Source organism: Capsicum annuum, chromosome 10 (assembly GCF_002878395.1).
Source record: "Capsicum annuum cultivar UCD-10X-F1 chromosome 10, UCD10Xv1.1, whole genome shotgun sequence".
In the NCBI taxonomy this organism is placed as follows: Eukaryota; Viridiplantae; Streptophyta; class Magnoliopsida; order Solanales; family Solanaceae; genus Capsicum; species Capsicum annuum.
In genome coordinates this window covers 219236820-219257070 of record NC_061120.1, presented here as the reverse complement: position 1 = coordinate 219257070, position 20251 = coordinate 219236820, and the positions used below count along the sequence as shown (strand labels likewise).

General features: G+C 31.6%; 2 protein-coding genes across 4 annotated transcripts; both read right to left on the bottom strand.

Annotated features, from left to right (window-relative positions):
* Positions 1–353: 353 nt before the first annotated feature.
* Positions 354–2720, bottom strand: LOC107845173. Its single transcript, XM_016689425.2, has one exon. It carries the CDS (start codon positions 2282–2284, stop codon positions 986–988), a length of 1299 nt encoding a protein of 432 aa, XP_016544911.2. The 5' UTR covers positions 2285–2720; the 3' UTR covers positions 354–985.
* A 1770-nt stretch (positions 2721–4490) lies between these two features.
* LOC107843915 (heat stress transcription factor B-3) lies at positions 4491–7444 on the bottom strand. 3 transcript variants are annotated; one of them, XM_016688343.2, is made up of 3 exons: positions 6620–7444; positions 6284–6545; positions 4491–5245 (listed from the first exon to the last, which is right to left on the bottom strand). In XM_016688343.2, exons 2-3 carry the CDS (start codon positions 6530–6532, stop codon positions 4760–4762), a joined length of 735 nt encoding a protein of 244 aa, XP_016543829.1. In that variant the 5' UTR covers positions 6533–6545; positions 6620–7444; the 3' UTR covers positions 4491–4759. The 3 variants fall into 3 exon arrangements, with proteins under 3 accessions (XP_016543829.1, XP_016543830.1, XP_047253405.1); XM_016688344.2 differs by having other exon boundaries at positions 6664–7387; XM_047397449.1 differs by having other exon boundaries at positions 6284–7404.
* Between the last annotated feature and the right edge of the window lie 12807 nt (positions 7445–20251).

The following is a 20251-nucleotide window of genomic DNA, read 5'->3' as shown; positions in this document are numbered from 1 at the left end:
CAGACTGTTTTTCGTACCTTGCGCATAACGAGAAGTTTAGTACTCGAGTTGCACTTTATAGTAGATGTCAACCTCTCTTGACAATGGGCGAAGCCCCTTTAGGTGAAGGGTGGTTCGATATACATCATTGAAAACGTGAGGTGTACAGTATGTATTCATTTTTGTACATCCTTAACACAATTAGAAAAATTTGCACACTCTTCGATAATAAATTCTTGATTCCGCATTATCCTTTTCATCTTTGTATATTTATTTTTTTACATATTTTAAATCTCCTTAATAAAATTTTTGGCTCCGAACCTTGGACCCTCACACAGTTGTCAATTAAGAAATATTGATGAAGACACTCCTTTTGTTTGACTTTGCTACTAATCATTGCTATTGACAAATCATAAATTGACACACCAAACTTATTGGCTGTCACCTTAAAAGAATGACATTAGCTGAATCAACGGCGGAATCAAAAAACTATTGTAATGTAAGATTCTTTATTTTTCATCCAACTAAACCACATGCTTCATCGTCTTAATGAACCTATAATTATCAACAAATATTACAAATTACTATAAAATGTCTAAACAAAAAATTAAACTATATGGGAAATGTTTTATTTCTATCTTAAACTATACGCGAAAAGGCTGAGACACACCCGAATTTTAGAGAGTCATATTACCCTGGACTAATTAAAATCATATTTTTGACAACTTTGTGCGCCACTCGCGGCCACGTAAGTGCCACGTAGGCACTAAAGTTGTTAAAAATACGGTTTTAATTAGTAGGACCTCCTAAAGTTGTGTCTCAGCCTTTTCGGGTTCAAGTGAAAATAGAGCATTTTCTCTAGTATAATCATATAACTTACCCTTTTTCCTAATTAATTTAGCTACTAATTAACAATCACTGTAAGCTATAGATTCCAAAGGGAATGAACATAAATACTCTCTAAAAATTGAATTAATATCTACATTACTATCTCCACGTCTAATCATTAAATTAAAGAACCTGATTTTGACGAATCTTTTGCTTCTTGAGATGCCAACTCAGTGAAAATTACATCGACATTCTTCAATATAAACTCATTTCGAACGAGTTGATTGAACAGAGTTAACTCAGTAACCAAGTTCATCTTCTTCTTTTTCTTCTTGTTGGGTTGCGTCGATGATCCACGAATGATTTCAATCAGCATTGCGTTCGATAATCTTCGTATTCCTCTTGAGCCACCCATGATGATTGATGGACTTGCCTTTCTTTTTTGAGTCGAACGAGTTTTTGTTAAGTTAACAACGACCGAGTCATGAGTCAGATTCTTGGCTACTCGACTCAATGGATCATCGAGCAGTAGCATTTCCTTCACGTCTACTAGAACAGTGTGCTTGAAGTTTCTTCGTATTCGACCTAATAACAGTGGATAACAAGCCCATCTTCGTAAACTCATTGGAACATGATCCATAAACCCGGGTAATGTACCTTCCGGGGCAAGTTCATCAGCGTAGAATCCGACTACTGAGCCATAACTCAATGGAGTTGATGACTCAGTACTATCGTTTACGCTGAAATTGACCGGTTTTTTCCTACCCCAGATGGGTTCAGGTTCTTCACTTGCATTGGCATTCTTGTTGGTAATCAAGAATGGGGACACATCGAAATTAGTTGACTGAGGTGTGTTGTTATTTGTACTCTTGCTGTTCGTTTCCTTGCTGGAAATATTCAAGAAGCGCTCGCTATACCCATGTATGATTTTCAAGAACGATGCATTCTCTTCCACAATGACATTATCAAAAAGACTCGACTCAGACTGGAACACAAACACAATGTCGCATTTTGAGGCCATTTTAGACCTGTAAAAGAGTCTCGTGAACAACTTCAGTTCTTGTACAGTTACAGATTCAACTACATGAGCTACAACTAAATCACTCATTGACCTTGTTCCTTTTCTGTACAAAGTTCCCATTCCTTGTAATGCATGCTGTCGAATCCTCAGGGATGCACCTACAGTGTCTTTAACATGACTCGAGCTATGAGAATTTCCGACAAGTGCTGTTGTTGAAGATGGTTCAAAAGTGGAGATTGTGAAGAAGAGGAAAGTAGTAAAGATGAGAAGAACACAAATTGAGATTATGAATTGTGCTTTAGGGAAAAGATGTGTGGAATTTGAGGGATTAAGGATATTGTTAATGGATTTTAATGAAGAAATGTTGGTTTTTTTGCTTGTTTTTTTGGTGGTGATAGTGTTGGATTCTTCTTCTGGGAAAAATATGAAGAAAAATCCCATTGCTGTAAACCCCATTGTTTTCTTTTTCTCTCACACATACACACACAGTGGAGAGCTTGTTTTCTAGTATTCTTTTTTCTCTGCAGTATATGTGTCTGTGAGCAGTCTGTTTTGGCCTATTTAAGATATGTCTGTGTATGGGAAAGACCAAGGATTATGAGAGTTCAGAGCTTGGTGTAATCGTAAAGTTGTCGTCATGTAATCTGAGTTCAGAGGCCTTGGAGTAATCGTAAAGTTGTCGTCATGTAATCTGAAGGTCAAAGGTTTCAAACTATGAAAATAGCCTCTTGCATAAAATGTAAGATAAGATTGCATACAATACACTCTAGTGATTCGATCCTTTTTAGAATTCCGTACATAGTGAAAGTTTTAGTGCATCGAGTTATCTTTGATATTCATTTTAAGTGTTCAATATTCGTATTGAGGTTCAGATAAATTTATTTTTGGAAGGGGTGCTTTCAATAGAAATTTTTTTATTTTAGAATCTCAAACTCGAGACCTCTAATTAATAAAGTAACTCTCAACTGTATCATCACAACTTGTATATGTTATTATAATCAAGATCACATTTTTTAAGACCAAAATAAAAGACTTTTTAAAAGCCTAAAGATGTTTTTCTACGGTTAACCAAAAGAAAAGAAAAAAAAAAAGCAAAGGACTTTCGGTAAAGAGAAAAAGAAAAAGGGAAAAAGTAATCCTTCTATTTGGTGAATTTTGGAATTTTCTTTTTATATTCCTTTTATTATTTTCCAATAAGGTTATAGACATTTCGATTAATACTTTTATGTGTTATTTTCTACCCATACATGTATCATAACAAACGTGATTACTATTATTTTTATATCTGCTAAAATTTGAATTTGAGACCTTAAATAATTCTCAACCTACTTTGTTTCCTACTGCTCGAATTACACTCTTTTGGTGCATGTAACTTTGGATTTTTGAATTTATTTTTATTTTTTAATTTCTTGCGTGGGGATTTGAAATTTCATTGAGTTTAATTTTTTTATTATAGAGGAAGAAATTGAAATAATATTGTTTTTATATCAGCAAAACATGGAAGCAAAAATGAGAACGGTGGGTTGCTTCTAACTTCTACGCATTAAATCCAGTGACAATTGATAACACCGATAAAAGCTTTAACACTCTTTGTTAAAGTGCATATATTTACTGCCACGAAAAGTCATTGTTGTAGTTGTGAAGGGTCATATTCATGTGCATGTCCATGTATAATTGATTTGGGCTAATTTCAAGAACAGAGGGCCTTTTTGGTGTTATGCCAAGTACTCCAACCCAATGTATTTGGGCCATACTATAATTGGTCTTGGTAAATTCAACAATTGATAAAGAAAAACAATCATGTGTAGTCTGTTTTGATGTCGCTATTAAATAATAATATGTCCTGTCTGAAGTTAGATTTGACAAAACTAAACTTTAGATAAGTACAGACACATCGTCTAAAAGTCAACTACATATGGCCGAAGGCTAAAGTCCAATCATTTTGCATGAACTTCAGCCTTATATGATTGAGGATTAGTTTTTCGCCTCACTCTTATCATTTATGTCTGACGTTCATATATATATATATATATATATATATATGTAGTCAAATAAAAATGAGTGAACTTTAATCATATATGACTGAATCTCAAAATGATAGAACGACTAGAGTGAGGCAAAAATGTTTTTGCTTAGTCGTGTGCTTCGACAATAATAATAATAACATATCCAGGTAACTCCACAATGGTGCTCGGAGAACATACAGTACACGCAAACGTTACTTCTACCTCGTAAATTTAGTAAAATTTTCAAAAAGAACCTAGCCATTGACACACTTCTAGAAGTATACAAAGGTCATGTTTGGCCTTTCACATTCCAGCAGCCTTGAAATTTCTTGTTATGACTTTATGATTATTCAAAATTCAATCTCTTTTAACTTTATTTGATCATGATAAAACTATAGTATGAACATAATTATTACTCCCATCTAGAAGCTCACTTCAATTCTTTATTAATACAACTTTAAAGTAACCCTATCTATCATATATGGTACACAAACTTGGTTAGTTTCTTTGTCACTTTCCTTTTTTTATTGTGTGCCATAATATAGTAAAATTTTGACCCTCTTAAAGGATATTATATCTCAGAGACATAAGAGTTTAATTTATATAAATTGATATATATCGTGAACAAATTTAATATTATCAGATCACTCAAAAAATAATTCAAATCGATGATCTTCTATATATGAACTGAATTTGTAACCTTAAAAATATGGCAGATACTTACTTATTACAACACATGACTCGTTATATATAAGCCTTGAAAATACGAAAGTGCAATTGAATAACATGCATATGTATGCAATTCATTCTTTTTTATACAATGGCGTTGTTCGGACTAGCTTGTGTCCTTTCACCAGTAATATCGAATAACTCTATCCACTTAAGATTCGACAAATAAAAAGAAAATCAATACTTGGACACTATTTTATTTGCATAATTGAGATAGAAAAACACTAGCAATTTCATTAAACTCAACTCTTTTTCTCTTCTTCTCCATTTCTTCTTCAACTTCTAACCTTACACCAAACAACTTTGGCCTTTTATTACCTTTAATTTGCCCTTCTTTTTCTTCTTCTTCTTTCTCTGAATTTTCAGCCAACATGGACACTATGTCAATAAGTTCTTTGCATTTCTTATTTATTGATGAAAGCTCAGAGTTTAATGCTCCATTTTCCTTTTTTAGCCTTTTGTTCTCATCAATAAGGCTATTGTACTCTAATGATGATGAAGAAGAAGTTGATGATGATGACCTTTGATCTTCATTATCTGTTTCTTTCTTGTTGTTTTTGTTTGGTTGTTGTTTGTTTGTCCATGCTTTTTTTCGACGAATATCACATAGTAAATCCTTGTCTCCCCTGCGAAACAAGTCGTTGCTGAACTCCCATCGGCTAGTTGCAATTTTGCGAAAACCCTAATCATATATGAAATAGTTTAGGATTTAATAAAGGAATCACAAGAATTATACAACAGCAACATATGCAGTGTATTCCCACAAAGTGGGTTTTGGAGAAGGTAATGTGTATGCAGTCTATACCACCACCACAGATCAGTGGCAGATCCAGCTCATAGTGAGGGGGTTCCCCCTTCAGCGGAAAATTATACTATGTATACAAGCTTAAGATTATTTTTCATGTATATATAGTTAACGTTGAACCCCCTTCGACTAATTATTTCGTTCACATTTCTCGATTTTGAACCCCTCAATTAAGATGCTGGCTCCGCCACTGCCTCATATGAAGTAGAGAGACTGTTTCCGATATACTCCCGACTCAGGATAGATAACAGTATAACAAACAAAAAACATAAAAACACACAACAAAATGTGATAAACACATTGCTAGCTAATACAGGAAATAAACTATCTATTCGAAATCATAGACATCACCAAAGCACCACGAACAAGAAACTTCAGACGCCGACAACGCACTCTTCCCTACTATTACGGACAAACTCCTACCCACTAACCCTCTACCCTAATCCGCGTCCTCCACCCCTTTCTATCAAAGATCATATCCTCCATAAGACGTAACTGCTCCATATCATTCCTAATCGCCTTCCTCCAATGTTTCTTCGTCCTACCTCTACCCCGTCTAAAACCATCCATAGTCAGCCTCTCACAAGATATATACATGTATATCCCTAATTGTAAAGAACACTTCAAAGCACAAATTAATGATGCCTAGCTAGCTTAATTAGCTTAATCATAAATACAAATTAAATGAAAGTCTTTATACTTCAATATATATGGATAATACTTGTAGCTTCACTTTTCACCCTTACATATATATACTATGGTTGTCTTAATCAAAAGACTAACATGTACCTCCTTAAAGTATGAAATTCGTAATCTTAAAAGTACGACAGGTCATCTACTATATAACAAGTAAATATAAGTTGATAGTGTAAAAATTTCTTACGTAAAATATTAACAATATAGTAATAAACATACATAGGTATTGAGTTGCCTGACAAAGCTGGAAAAATTGCAATGTTTGAAAAGTGTTGGAAGCAAATCTCTGGCGAACTCCGCCGGCTGCCGGACTATGAACGCCGATCCATCGGAATTCCAAGAAATGATGTCGTCGGTCGCCGGATCTTCCACCAACATGTAGGTTTTTAGCAAGAATGGTGGTGTTGATGACTTTCTTACATACTCTAACAATGTCCTTTCACTTTGATCACCCTCTAAATTCCCCATGCAAAAATTTCACCTAAAAAAAAAAACTTAAAGAAAGAAATTGCATTCTTTTTGATCGGAGGGGTTGCTCAGATGATAAGCACGTACCTCCTTTTTTGATCAGAGGAGTTGGTCAGATGATAAGCACATACCTCCTTTTTTTATCGGAGGGATTGCTCAGATGATAAGCACGTACCTCCTATTTTGATTGAAGGGGTTGCTCAGATGATAAGCACGTACCTCCTTTGATGATCAGTTTTAAGATTGTGAGTTCGAGTCAATACCAAAGATAGGAGCACTCAGGGAAGTGTTAAAACAAAATTCTTTTTGATAAGAGACGTTGCTCAGATGGTAAGAATCTCTAACTTCAACGTTAAGATTGTGGGGTCGAGTCACTAAGGATGAAAAATCTAAGGGAGAATTTAAAAAAAAAAACTATTTTTTCTTTTTGACAAGAGGGGTTTGCTCGGACTGTTAACAATCTCCACGGCCTCCAACTCTAAGATTGTGGGGTTCGTGCCAGCAAAGAAACAAAAAAGGGTGAAAGCTTCTAAGAAAGGAAAACTTGTTTTCCTTTCTAACAAGAGGGGTTTGTTCAGACCGTTAGCAATCTCCACGGCCTCCAGCTCTAAGGTTGTGGGGTTTGTGTCAACAAAGAAACGAAAAGCGCGAAATTTCCTAAAAGAAAACTTTTTTTCTTTTTGGATTTTTGAAAAAAGAGGAAAGTGATTAACTACGATGAAGTGGAGAAGAGTAGAAGGGCGGTTAAAAAGCCCCAATCCCAGCAGTAGAAACCTAACACAACTGCAAAGTTCATGAGAAATGCAAGAGATATTTTGGAGACATGAGTTATAATATTTTCTTGAAAACTGTATGTATATGCTTATCTGTTCTTATATAGTTGTAGGAGAACAAGTATAAGAAGCAAACTTCATTTCATATACTAATAACATTTATTATATGTATTTGGGGAAAAGGCATCGTTTCCACCTCAAACTATATTCGAAAAGTCGAAGCCACACCTAACTATACTAGTGACCTATTACGCACCTAGACTATAAAAAAGTGAAACTATTTACACCCTGTCAGGCTACCACCACTTGCATGTGGTGTAGTGTTTTACACGCGCTGCCACGTCAGTAAAAAGTATCACTTTTTTATAGTTAAGGTGTGTAATATGTCACTTATATAGTTTAGGTATGGATTCGACTTTTCGACTATAGTTTGGGGTGGAAACGATGACTTTTTCTTTAATATTTTTAGCCGTTTACTTTTGTTATTTAATAGGCTGGACGCGCCTAAAATAAGTGTAACACACGCGCCTTAGAATGAGGGTTGCGGGGAGGTAATAGTATCATTTTTTTATAGTTAAGGTGTGTAATAGGTCACTAGTATAGTTTAAATGTGACGTAGACTTTTCGAATATAGTTTAAGATGAAAACAATGTCTTTTTCCTATGTATTTGACATCTTGACTAGACATCAAGTTGAAGAAAGAGACGTAGGTTGTTAGAATTTGTGGTCTAAATTTGATTCACCTGCTTGGTTTTAACAAATTTTATGATATTAAATTAAGATAAAACAAAATGTATGTACCAATATATCATATAATCTTATGATCTTAAATGTCACGTGAAAAAAATTGAAATTAAAAAGTTTCCAATAATGAAAAAAGATATTATTTTTGAAATTGAATAAAAATAATATAGTAACGCAAATTAATCGAAACGAAGGGAGTTTGTCATGATATTAATGGCAATAAGACATTATGAAATTTGTAATCTTAAACATATTATTATAAATTTAAAATATAAATTTATAATTTTGAACATGTAATAAAAAATCTCCGATATATTATAATTTCAGGATCTCAATTTTACATAAAAAAAAATATTTATATAGAACTCTCGTTATTTCAACACATTATATTATTTCAAAATAGGAGTATATAATAATGCGTTTGATCAAATAATCATGTGCATTATCTTCTAGACGTACGACTATATATCTAATTGATTATAATTAGTCCCCTTCTAGAGAATGTGTTTTATTTCTTACTTTGTTAGCTTAATTGGTGTAATTTGGTGACCACATCACTAGGAAAACTATAAAATTAAATTAATGTTTCACTCATTATAATTATTTAATCTTTACAGTGCAAAGAAGGTTTCAAATTCTAGATGATCATGCTAAAACTAGTATTTAATTTGTGATGTGAAAAGAATTGGTCAACTCAAACTCAATGGTAAATTAATATGAAAGTGCAATTTAGCAAATTATAAATGCCCAAGAATTTAAGTGCTTCTAGATGAGCATCCATCTAGATCATATACCTAAGAATTTAGTCTGGGCTAAATAAATAGATCTATATTAAATAAGTATTTATCTATTCAATTTATGTGACATTAATTTTTATTAGTTTATTCTAGTTAGAAGAATAAAACAACAATAATAATATATTTAATATAAAATTTTGGCATCCTACGTGAAAATTACGTCGTATGTGGCGTTTTGAGTGTGTTATGCCACATAAAATGTGTATGTTTATTTGTTCAATTCTATACAAGTTGCGATAAGCATCCAGTAACCCCCACCCCCTCGAACTATGACCAAAGTTGCTACGACACACTCTAACTTCACAGAGGTTCTATCCCCCCCCCCCCCTTTTTAATTTTAGCGTATTTTTGTGACCCTTTTCCGATGATGTGGCACCTTTATAATATAAAAGGGAAAAGACATTGTTTCCACCTCAAACTATACAAGAAAAGTCGAATCCACACCTAAACTATTTAAGTGACCTACTACACACCTTAACTATATAAAAGTGAAACTTTTTACACCCTGTAAAGCATTATACCACTTGCATGCATATGGTGTGGTGTTGCACACGCGCCTGCCACGTCAGCGCCACATCAGCATTCTACGAATAAAATAATAAATTTATTATTTTCATAAATTTTTCTTTTTCTTTTAAATTTAATTTTCTTCTTCTTCTTCAATGTCCAAAACCTCCATTGTTATGAGGTCAATTTTTTTTCTTTTTCTTCAATGTCTAAATCCTCCTTGATATTTCAGCTTAACAATTGAAATGGGTATCTGTACATCATCACCATTGATGACAAAGCAAAGTGGAAGAAGCATAATGAATTTACTAGTTAACAAAGTAGTCATGATGATTTAGATGAACGAAAAACTTCAAGAGTTCCGGCAACCCATTATCGTCGGCGATATAAAGATCTTTGTTTCAACTCAGCAACCCATTATCGTCGGCGATATAAAGACTTTTGTTTCAACCCATTCCGGCAACCCATTACCATCAGTTAACAAAGTAGTCACAGCCAATGTTTTCAAATCATATATATTATCTTTCAAGATATAAAGATCAAAATCATAACTTGGTCAGCCTAATTATCAAGTTTTCACTTCAAAACTTCATAATTAAATCATATAAATCACAATGTCAAATCAAAGATTAAACAATGTGGAAATTGTACCACAAAAGACAGAGATTTTCTTGACATGGGTAGATTGAAAATTGTGAACTTTGAAATCATTTGTACGCATTTGCAGCTCCGACGGAGTCGATAATTAGGTTCGATGGTTGAATTGAATTGGGGGAAGAAGAAGGAGGAATTTTATCCATTGTTAATTGTTCGAAACTCATTAGCAACTTGGAATTGAAATTGAAATTTTTAGTTTAATTTGGGGATTTTTAAATTTGGAAAAGAAGAAGAAGATGAATGCTGGGGATTTTTGAATTTGGATCTATTTTTCAGTTTGGGGATTTTTGATTTTGGAGAAGAAGAAGATGAATTTGAATTGAAATTTTCATTTTTAACTTTTTTTGTGTTATTTTTAATTTTAGACACGCCTTTTTTTAATTAAATAATACTAATGTTTTTTCCACGTCAGATTTAGGGTGTAAAAAATTTTACTTTTAAGTAGTTTAGGTGTGTATTAGGTCACTCAAATAGTTTAAGTGTGGATTCAATTTTTCGATAATAGTCTAGGGTGGAAACGATACATTTTCCCTAATATAAAATGAAACTCACATCAAAGGTGTCCCACCAACTAAAAAGTTTGACAAAAGATGTCACGTCAGTTAAGAAGGTTGACAAAAACATGCTAAAATTTAGTTCGGGGGTAATAATAGGACCCCATGAAGTTGGAACGTGCTGTAACAAAATTTGATCATAGTTCAGGGGTGCTAGATGCTTTACTCACACCAGTTTAAGTGTCTAGTTCTACACATCTAAAATTGAAGGACATAAATGTCACTTGAAATTAAATTAAAAAACATATATTATGTCATTTATAAATTACGTAAAGAAACTAATATATCACAATAATTAATAATTTAAAATATTTAAATAACATATAAAAAAAATTTAATAATTGTTTTTTTTTTATGAACTCTAAAATTTAACGAATGGAATATTAGTGTATTATTAGTTTTTTCAAGATTGACAAGTCAACAATAGGCAAAAGAAGCAACAAAATTGACACTTTAACATCCATGTAGATTTCGATGGCTATCATTCATTTATATTTTGTCTACTTTCTAACAACTTGTTTTGCTTTTATACGGGGAAAAAAAGGATAGGTTAATGTTACATACTATCTCTTATATTTGTTATTATCTGTTGATTATATTTTTATTACGGTCATTTTCTTCTTGAGTTAAAACTTTATTATTCTAAGATAATCTCTCAATTCTTATTTTGTAATAATACACTGAATATTTATGTTGTTGTTGTCGTTGTCTTTGTGTGTGATAGAAGATTAGATAAACCTCTTTGCTTCAAATTCTTTCGGGAGACAGTTATTACTAACTTGTTTGGGATTAAGACGTTGTTATTGTTGTTTCAAAATTCTTTTGGGCATATAGTGAGAATTTTGTATTACTACCCATTCAAGGTATCCTTAATTTGTGCTTAGCTTAATTTTGAGCTCCTGATCTTCATTTTTATTCTCTCCATTTTCCCTAAGTTTCTAATTGGATGATAGACACATCACATGAGTTAAAATGAATGGTTAAGATTTGACTAATAAATAATTTATATATTTACTTCCAAAATTTTTAGTAATTCCACAATTATAACTACAAAATTATTTTATTCATAAATACATTTTTAAAAAACTCTCTCTCTTCTTTTTTTTCTTTTTTTTCTAACCATGATGTAAGTAGAAAAAAAAATTACTCTATGACTAAAAAATATATTTTATGGTTAAAAAAATTAATAGATACACCCTTATCATTTTAAAAATTTTATTATTTCTCCCTTTTTCGAATTTCTTAACTCTTATTATTTTCATCTTCGTCCCCCCAAAAAAATAGCTATAAGAAAAATTGGCAAAGCCAAAATCATGACGAAAGAAATTTTTTTTTTATAAATATGAATCTTTGAGCAGTAAATTATTATAATAATACGAGCATTATTGATATTATAGTAAAAATATTCAATTAGCATAACTAAAAAGAAACTTGATTATAAGTTCACCATTTATACTCATAGCTATTTTTAAAGAAAAAGTATCTAATGGTTACAATGAAATTAAAAAATTAACTTAAAGAAATTAGAAGATAGATGATAAGTATGAAAATAGAACACATCGTAGAAAAAAACATAGAAATAGAGATAATTTTTTCCTAAAAGTATATTTGTGGATAAAATAATTTTGTAACTATAATAATTGTTGAATTACTAAAATTTTGAAAGCAGATAGGTAAAATATTTATTGTTCATATCATGATTAAAATTTTTGTTTAGTTATTAAATTTTAACCATTCATTCTAACTCATGTCATGTGTCTCTCATCCAAGTAAGAATTTGGAGAAAATGGAGAGAAGCCGGATCCAAAGTGTAATCATGCACAAGACTAATTGTTGTCTGTATCATTAATCTATTGGATAATTAAGAGGAAAGGGGGGGTGGGGGTGGGGGGTCCAAAAACTCATTCATGGCATTGAATTTTCAGCTTAGTTGAACCCCACTTCATAATGAAAAAAAATCTAAAATGTAACATATAATATTTGTATAATCATACATTTTTTAAGACTTTGTGACTTTTAAATGAGACGGTAACATATTTTATGAGATGTATATTGTACGTAAATTTTAGGGGTCTTTGTGTGGATTCTGTATATAGATATGTTATTATAAAGTGTGTGGTTACGAAAACTTTTTATTAAGAGTAAAATAAAAAGCTTTAAATGAATTGTTTTTAAATTTAATTTCTTCTTGTAAAGAGATGTGTGTCAAATAAATTGAAACGAAAAAAAGTAATTGACTTCCCAAACATTTAGATATTTCTCCAATCATGATCTTTTCCTTTTCCCATTTGAACACCTTTGAAGGAGACAATACATGTGTGATTGGATTTCATTGTTTATATCTTCTTATTTGGACAAAGAAGTTCTAGAAATAATAGAGAAATTAAGATCATTTTGTCACATCACTTGCCATTTTTCAACAACAACGTCTCCAAGACTCCAATTCCTTCATGATTTTCCATGTCCTGAGGTGGAGGTATATTGAAAACAGTCTTTTTACTTCATATGAGATAGTAGTATGAATTGCGTATAGTTTATCCTCCCCAAACCTCACTTGATTGGAATACTCTGGGTATGTTGTGTTGTTGTTGTTGCTCATAATAGAGACAAGTTTTGTATATCGAGTTTGACTGAACGCAATAGCCTTTGTTCAGACTCTATTTCGTACTTTAAAATTTACTTAATATGTATATAAATAGTTAGGGGCGGCGTTATCAATCTTGTGTATTGAGTTCAACCGAATGAGCAGTTTTTATTCATATTCTATATTCGTACTTTAAAATTCACTTAATATGTGTATAAATAGTTAGAGACAGCGTTATAAGTATTGTTATCGGGTTCGACTGAATGTAGTAGCTTTTATTCAGACTCTATATTCGTACTTTAAAACTCACTTCAGATGTGTATAAATAGTTAGAGACAATGTTATAAGTATTGTTATCGGGTTCGACTGAACGTAGTAATTTTTATTCAGACTCTATATTCGTACTTTAAAATTCTCTTAATATATGTATAAATAATTAGAGACAGCATTATAAGTCTTGTATATCGGGTTCGATCGAACGTAGTAGCTCTTCAAAATTCACTTAATATATATATAAACAGTTAGGGATGGCATTATAAGTCTGGTATATCGGGTTTGACTGAACCTAATAATTTTCATTCAGATTCTATATTTATATTTTAAAATTCACCTACTATGTATAAATAGTTAGGAATGTCGTTATAAGTTTTGTCTATCAGATCGACATAACCTAGTAGCTTTTGTTTAGACTCTATATTTGTATTTTAAAATTCACTTAGTATGTATAAATAATTTATTCAAAATTCAATAAACTCATTTCTTTTTAGAATTCATGATTTTCCCTCTCGTGCTCATAATTAGGACGACGTTATAAGTCTTGTATATCGGGGTTCGACCGAACATAGAAGCTTTCATTCAAACTCTATATTTGTACTTTAAAATTCACTTAATATGTGTATACATAGTTAGGGACGGCGTTATAAGTCTTGTACATGGGCGGCGTGAGGTAGGATCTAGGGGATTCATCCGAACCTCTATCGATGAAAAATTGCACTATTTATATATGGTGGAAATTCTATTTTTATGCGTTAGCGGATGTTGAATCTTCATATTTTGGACCCTCGTAATGAAAATTGTGATTCCTTCACTGCGTCAGACAAACGTGCTCTCTTATTAGATGCATTTGTCAAACGATTATCAACTTTTATTCCTACGTTGTCTATGACATGTCTCAAATTGTACCAAAGTTTTGCTTAGAAATTTGGAAGAAGAAATTAAAGATTTAACCAACATTATTCACTATCATCTAACAACAACTAAAAGAATAATAAGGTTGTTATAATCGCTGAAACAACATAATAGAAGACTCTTTTTAATACTGAGCAATGGAAGCAGCTGCACCAAAATATGTTCGTCTGGTGGATGAATCATGGCCATAGACCAGAGCGTGATCAACAACTTCCATGGCCTTCGAGTCATGGTGCCATATATGATCGTTGTTAGCTCCGTCCTGAGTCCTGATCATGGTGCTAGGATTTCAACTTGTTGATGTTCGGCGTTGAGCTCAGAGACTACCACAATACTTTTCTATGCAACTCTTATGGTTAACGTGCCTATGGCATTGCCTTGCCATTGTTGACTCCTTAACCTTGATAGGAAGATGGCTTATTCAATAATTCGTGCATAAGGGTAAGGAACTTTGGATGAACTAATGCGAATGGGTGTAAGCCTCGCTGCTCGGAAACACCCAGTGCTGACCACACTGAGAGACACGAAAGCGCAGGTAACGCCAGTTGGGACCTCTTTTCCCAACAGCTACCATGGCCTTTGAGTCATGGTGTCGTAGATGATAGTTCTTAGCTCCTTATCATGGTGGTGTCATAGATGATCGTTCTTAGCTCCTTATCATGGTGTTACGATGGTCTAATGGTTGTCTGACAGACTCTTTGAACTTTTTTGTTGTAATTTTGACTTGCCTGATGCGTGCCGTTGAGCTCAGAATGCCACAATACTTTTCTGTTCAACTCTTATGGTTAAAATGTGTATGCTGTTCATGGTGTCGTAGATGATTATGTATCTTCACATAGTAAGAAAATGTATCTTCCTTCAATGTAACAGGATCTAATTATGTATTTTGACAAACACAGAATCGAAATTTTCAATAATTATGCAAAATATCAAGATTTTCTGTAATGAAACTCCAAATTATCAGAATTTATGTCATTTGCTCAAAAATTAATTTATTCGTCGATTGTAATTAAACAATAAACTCAAATGAATCAGGTCCATATGAGTTCTGAGAGTTAGTTTGGACTAGCCCAATAAAAGAGGCAGAGGCCCAACCCAACTCTTATATTATCAGTTTAATATAACAGATTATTGTTTTTTGGTTTAGAAGAGTTAACATGTTATAAGTTATTTAACCTCATGGTACAAAGTCTCTGTATGTTGTCAGTACATAAAACTTTTGTTGACCTATATATTTCGTATAATTTTTTATATACATAGTATAATTTTTCAACAAAAGGTGTTCAACTGGCCATCCTTCGGTATATATAGCTGCCCACATATGAAAGTAGCAGTGTTATGTATATATTGTATGACATGTGGGGAGTCAAAGTATTGTCTGCTGTTACATTTCCCTTTTAAGATAATAGTTATAGATAATGATTGATATAATACAATTTTCACTATCAAACTCAAAATCTTTGGGTCAACATTGTGCATCAAATAGTTAATGTATCAACTATTTGATATTTACGTGCATCAACTTATGATATTTACGTAAATTTCCATCGTTATAAAGTAATTGCGAAAATTTCAACTAATTATGTAACTTCGTTGCATGTATCAAGAGCTAATTATGCTTCTCGACATACCCAAATCGAAAAAAAATATACCGGGAGATAATTATGTATCTTCACAAAAGAAAAAATGTATCTTCGTTAGATGTATTGTGTATCTCCACAGACTCAAAATCGAAAAAAAAAATATCGGGAGCTAATTATGTATCTTTACAAACGAAAAAAGTTATCTTTATTGGATGTATTATGTATCTCGACAGGCTCAACATCGAAAAAAATATATCGGGAGCTAATTATGTAACTTTATAAAGGAAAAAAATGTATCTTTGTTGGATGTATCGGAAGCTAATTATGTATCTCGACGGATCCAAAATCGAAATTTCTAATTTTTATGCAAAATGTCAAGATTTTCTATAATTAAACTTCATATTATCGGAATTTGTGTAGTTTGCCCAAAAATTAATTTATTCGTCGATGGTAATTAAACAAGAAAGACAAATAAATCAGGTCCACATGAGTTCTGAAAGTTATTTTGGACTAGCCCAGTGAAAGAGGCAAAGGCCCAGCCCAACTCAACTGGGACCAGCCTCTTGAATTGCAGCATTTTGGATCTATTAAATACTTACTATTTGTTATTCAAGTTTTATATATTGATTATGTAAAATACCTCTTACATTATCAGTGTAATTAACCTAATATAACAGATTGTTGTTTTTTGGTTTAGAAGAGTTACCTGTTGTTACAAGTTATTTAACCTCATGGTACAAAGTCTCTATATTTGGTCAGTATATAAAACATGTAACTCAACCAGAAAGAGTTGTTCGGATGATAAACACCGCTCGCCTCCAATAATAGGTTGTAGGTTTAAGTCAGGAAAGTAGCAAAAAGAACGAGAGCTCTTAGGAAGGGGCTAAAAAAAACCATATAACATATTAGATACATAGAAAATTGCATTCATAAAGAAAATGAAGATGCTATGATAGTCAACGGAGAAGTCGCAAATTTTGTTAAGGGTGTTCAAAATTTAATATATGCGCGTGAAATATTAGCTTCTGACGTATATATTTTGTATAATTTTTTATATACATAGTATAATTTTTTGAGGAAAGATGTTCAACTGGCCACCTTTCCGTACATATATAGCTAGCTGCCTGCTGATGAAAGTAGCAGTGTCATGTGTCTAGTGTATGACATGTGGGGAGTCAAAGTATTGTCTTTTCTTACATTGATAGTAGTTATAGATAGTGATTGAGATAATACAATTTTCACAATCAAACTCAAAATCTTTGGGTCAACATTGTGCATCAAATAGTTAATTTATAAAGAAGTAAGGAAAAAAAGAAAAAGATTGACTATTGGTACAATATAATTCACTTTTTACCTTGAAGAAGTACTTGGCCTCATGTATGCTTTGACTCAAAACTTACATGTCAATGGGCGATTTTATTGTTGTCAAGGGAATTCATGTGGATTTGTTTGACCTTTTATAAAATTATTCACTTTCTTCTCTCATTCTGACGTGAGATTCATCCAAGATATCATGTGTATCCTATAATTTTTTTTCAAGAATTTATCAAGCTAGAAGTTTGTCAATCTTTTTCTGTAACTCACCCCATCATGGGCATCACGAACCCCACCCATAAGGACTCATGTCCGCCCTAGCTAAAGTTTGTCCCACTACCTTACAAGGGAGCATTCGGCTTTGATATTATACATGTTACGATCTAAAACCATGATACGTATCGTCCATTTTGATCCTACATATATACCTAATAGATTTGTCCCTCTGGCTAATGTCATCATCGAGCTCAAAAATGTGTGTTCTATAAAAACTTGTTCATGCCTTATAAAACTCGTTACTGACACCCTTCAAAAACTTGTCAGCCTAGATCAGTCTTTCTCTGTAATCCACCCTCATATGTCTGACCGCCCTTCACATGAGCATAAAAAAAAACCACTATAATTTGAGCTTATAACACTATTAGAATATGGATTTTAGATTATTGTTAACTAATATGTGTGTTTATTTGGTCACAATTACTACTCCAATTTCAACTAATGACTTTGGTGTGCCAACATTTTAGCCCCACATATTGGGATTAGTTTATAGTAAGCCCAAGTCAAATAGGGCTGGCGGCTAATGCGTCTACAACACCAACCGTAAGGCCCACACAAACCACTCTTTCTCCGTCAGGCAAAGTGCACAAATAATATCTGTTTTTAAGATCGCCATTTAATGCGACTAAGGTTGAAAATTCGTATCTGATTTGAATGCAAAGATTGTCTTCAATGTTAATGTGTCTACAACACCAACTCTATGGCCCACACGGACCACTCTTTCTTTGTAGGGCAAAGTGTACGAATATCTGTTTTTTGAATTGTCATTTAATGCGACTACGGTTGAGAATTCGTATCTGATTTGAATAGAAAGATTACCTTCAATGCTAATGTGTCTACAACACCAACCCTACAGTCTACAGGAACCACTCTTTCTCCGTCAAGCGAAGTGTATAAATATCTTTTTTTAGGATCGTCATTTAATGTAACTAAGGTTGAAAATTTGTGTATGATTTGAATGCAAAGACCTTCTTCAATCTCAGTCATCTGTATTTGAATTTGTTTCGCCAAGAAAAAAAAATATTTTTAGAATTTCAATAGTTTAACACCCGAATCTATTTGAAATAAGGTCAAATTTGAAACATAAATTAATATATATTATAAAGAACAAAATCAAATAATCAATTTGTCAAAACAACAATTGTAACACTGAAAATTACTATACACAAGTTTTTTTTTTTCTTTTTTAAATACAAGTAGATATTTTTTGCTTCATTTATTTATTTTTCCTTTTAATACCTCTATCGAAAGACAACGTGGGATTATTTTGTGGAACCCCAATTTCTGTTTCAATTGAATAAGTTACAACTTGTGTTATTAAAAAAAAGAAGTAACAACTTGTGTTATTTATTTAAAAAAGAAGTTACAACTTGTGTTGACAACTGATTAAATTTTATGTTACAAAAAATATAACTATTGTAAGTTTCAAAATTGTACATTTATAATAGTTTTAATTCTTAATGTTAAATAGATAATATATGTATGTTTTATGCATTTCTATATCATTCAAATGAACTCAATAATAATTATTTAAAAAAAAAATGAAGAAAGCATGTCATCTAAAGGAAATTGTTACTTTTATCTTTGTGGGATAGAAATTATTTTTGTTATACTCTCGACTCAAAAGAAATATCATCAACGTGATCATAACAACATAACAAGATAAATAAAGAAAATGATTAATTAAGACAACGAATATTCTTTCTCTTATTGCCACTTTAATTAATTATATAAAAACCAATTATTTGTTACAACCTCAAATTACACCTTCTCTTTTGTTGTCATAATTGAAAATGGAAATTTCTATGAAGTTTCTTTTTGTACATGGAACTAACTATAATGTTTTTTCTTAAAAAACAATTTCATTCTTTTAATCTTAATATTGTATACACATTGAAGCCGTAAATTTGTTGGAAATCATATTTGTTTTTAGTTTACGGTTACATTTTTTGGGACAATAAAATGGATACATGGAAATTGGTGAACATAACGAATTATGTGAGCCAAGTAAAATAAAACAGAATAAGTATAAACTTAAAAATAGTTCAACAAAGAAATAGTAAAGGAACATAAAATATTTATGATTTTATAGAATGTTTCAAATATAAAAAATTATCAAGTAATGACTTTCCCTTATTTGACTTATAAGATTTTGCATTATGGTATGTTTTCATTACAAAAAATACTTGATATTAATCAACCAACGACCTTCCATTATTTGATTCATCAAATTTTGATAATTTTACTATATTTGTCTATTGTTAAGAAATAATCAAGTATGAAAACAATCCTTCATGATTTGATTAATTTTAATACCTTTATTGTATATTTAAATTTATGAAAATTAATCAAATGCCAATTTTCCCATCTTTGGTGTAATCCCGTTATATGCTGGATTTGGAAAATTACAAAAGAGAAACAAATAATTATTGACATATTCAGTATAGTTTATGTCTATAATCTATATCTATATTTATAATTTATATTTATATCTATATATATATTAAAAGTGTAAAAACCATTAGAAAAATGATTTGAATTTTTTGTCCTTCATTAAAAGATTCTCTTTTAGATAAAATTATTTTTTCACTATTTTCTTCAATTTATTATTTAATTATTGTTATTATAGTAATTAGACTCCTAAAATATATGAGAAGAGAATCAATTAGTAATTTCTTTTGTAGTGATCAATTAGAAAAATACTCCTAAAATAAGACTTTATTAAGAAAATACTTCTTTAAA

Coding starts and splice junctions, on each gene's coding strand:
- LOC107845173 (XM_016689425.2), bottom strand. CDS start 2,284: ATGGGGTTTACAGCAATGGGATTTTTCTTCATATTTTTCCCAGAAGAA.
- LOC107843915 (XM_016688343.2), bottom strand. CDS start 6,532: ATGGGGAATTTAGAGGGTGATCAAAGTGAAAGGACATTGTTAGAGTAT. Junction 5,246..6,283: donor TCAGGCAACTCAATACCTAT/GTATGTTTATTA, acceptor ATATATGATTAG/GGTTTTCGCAAAATTGCAAC.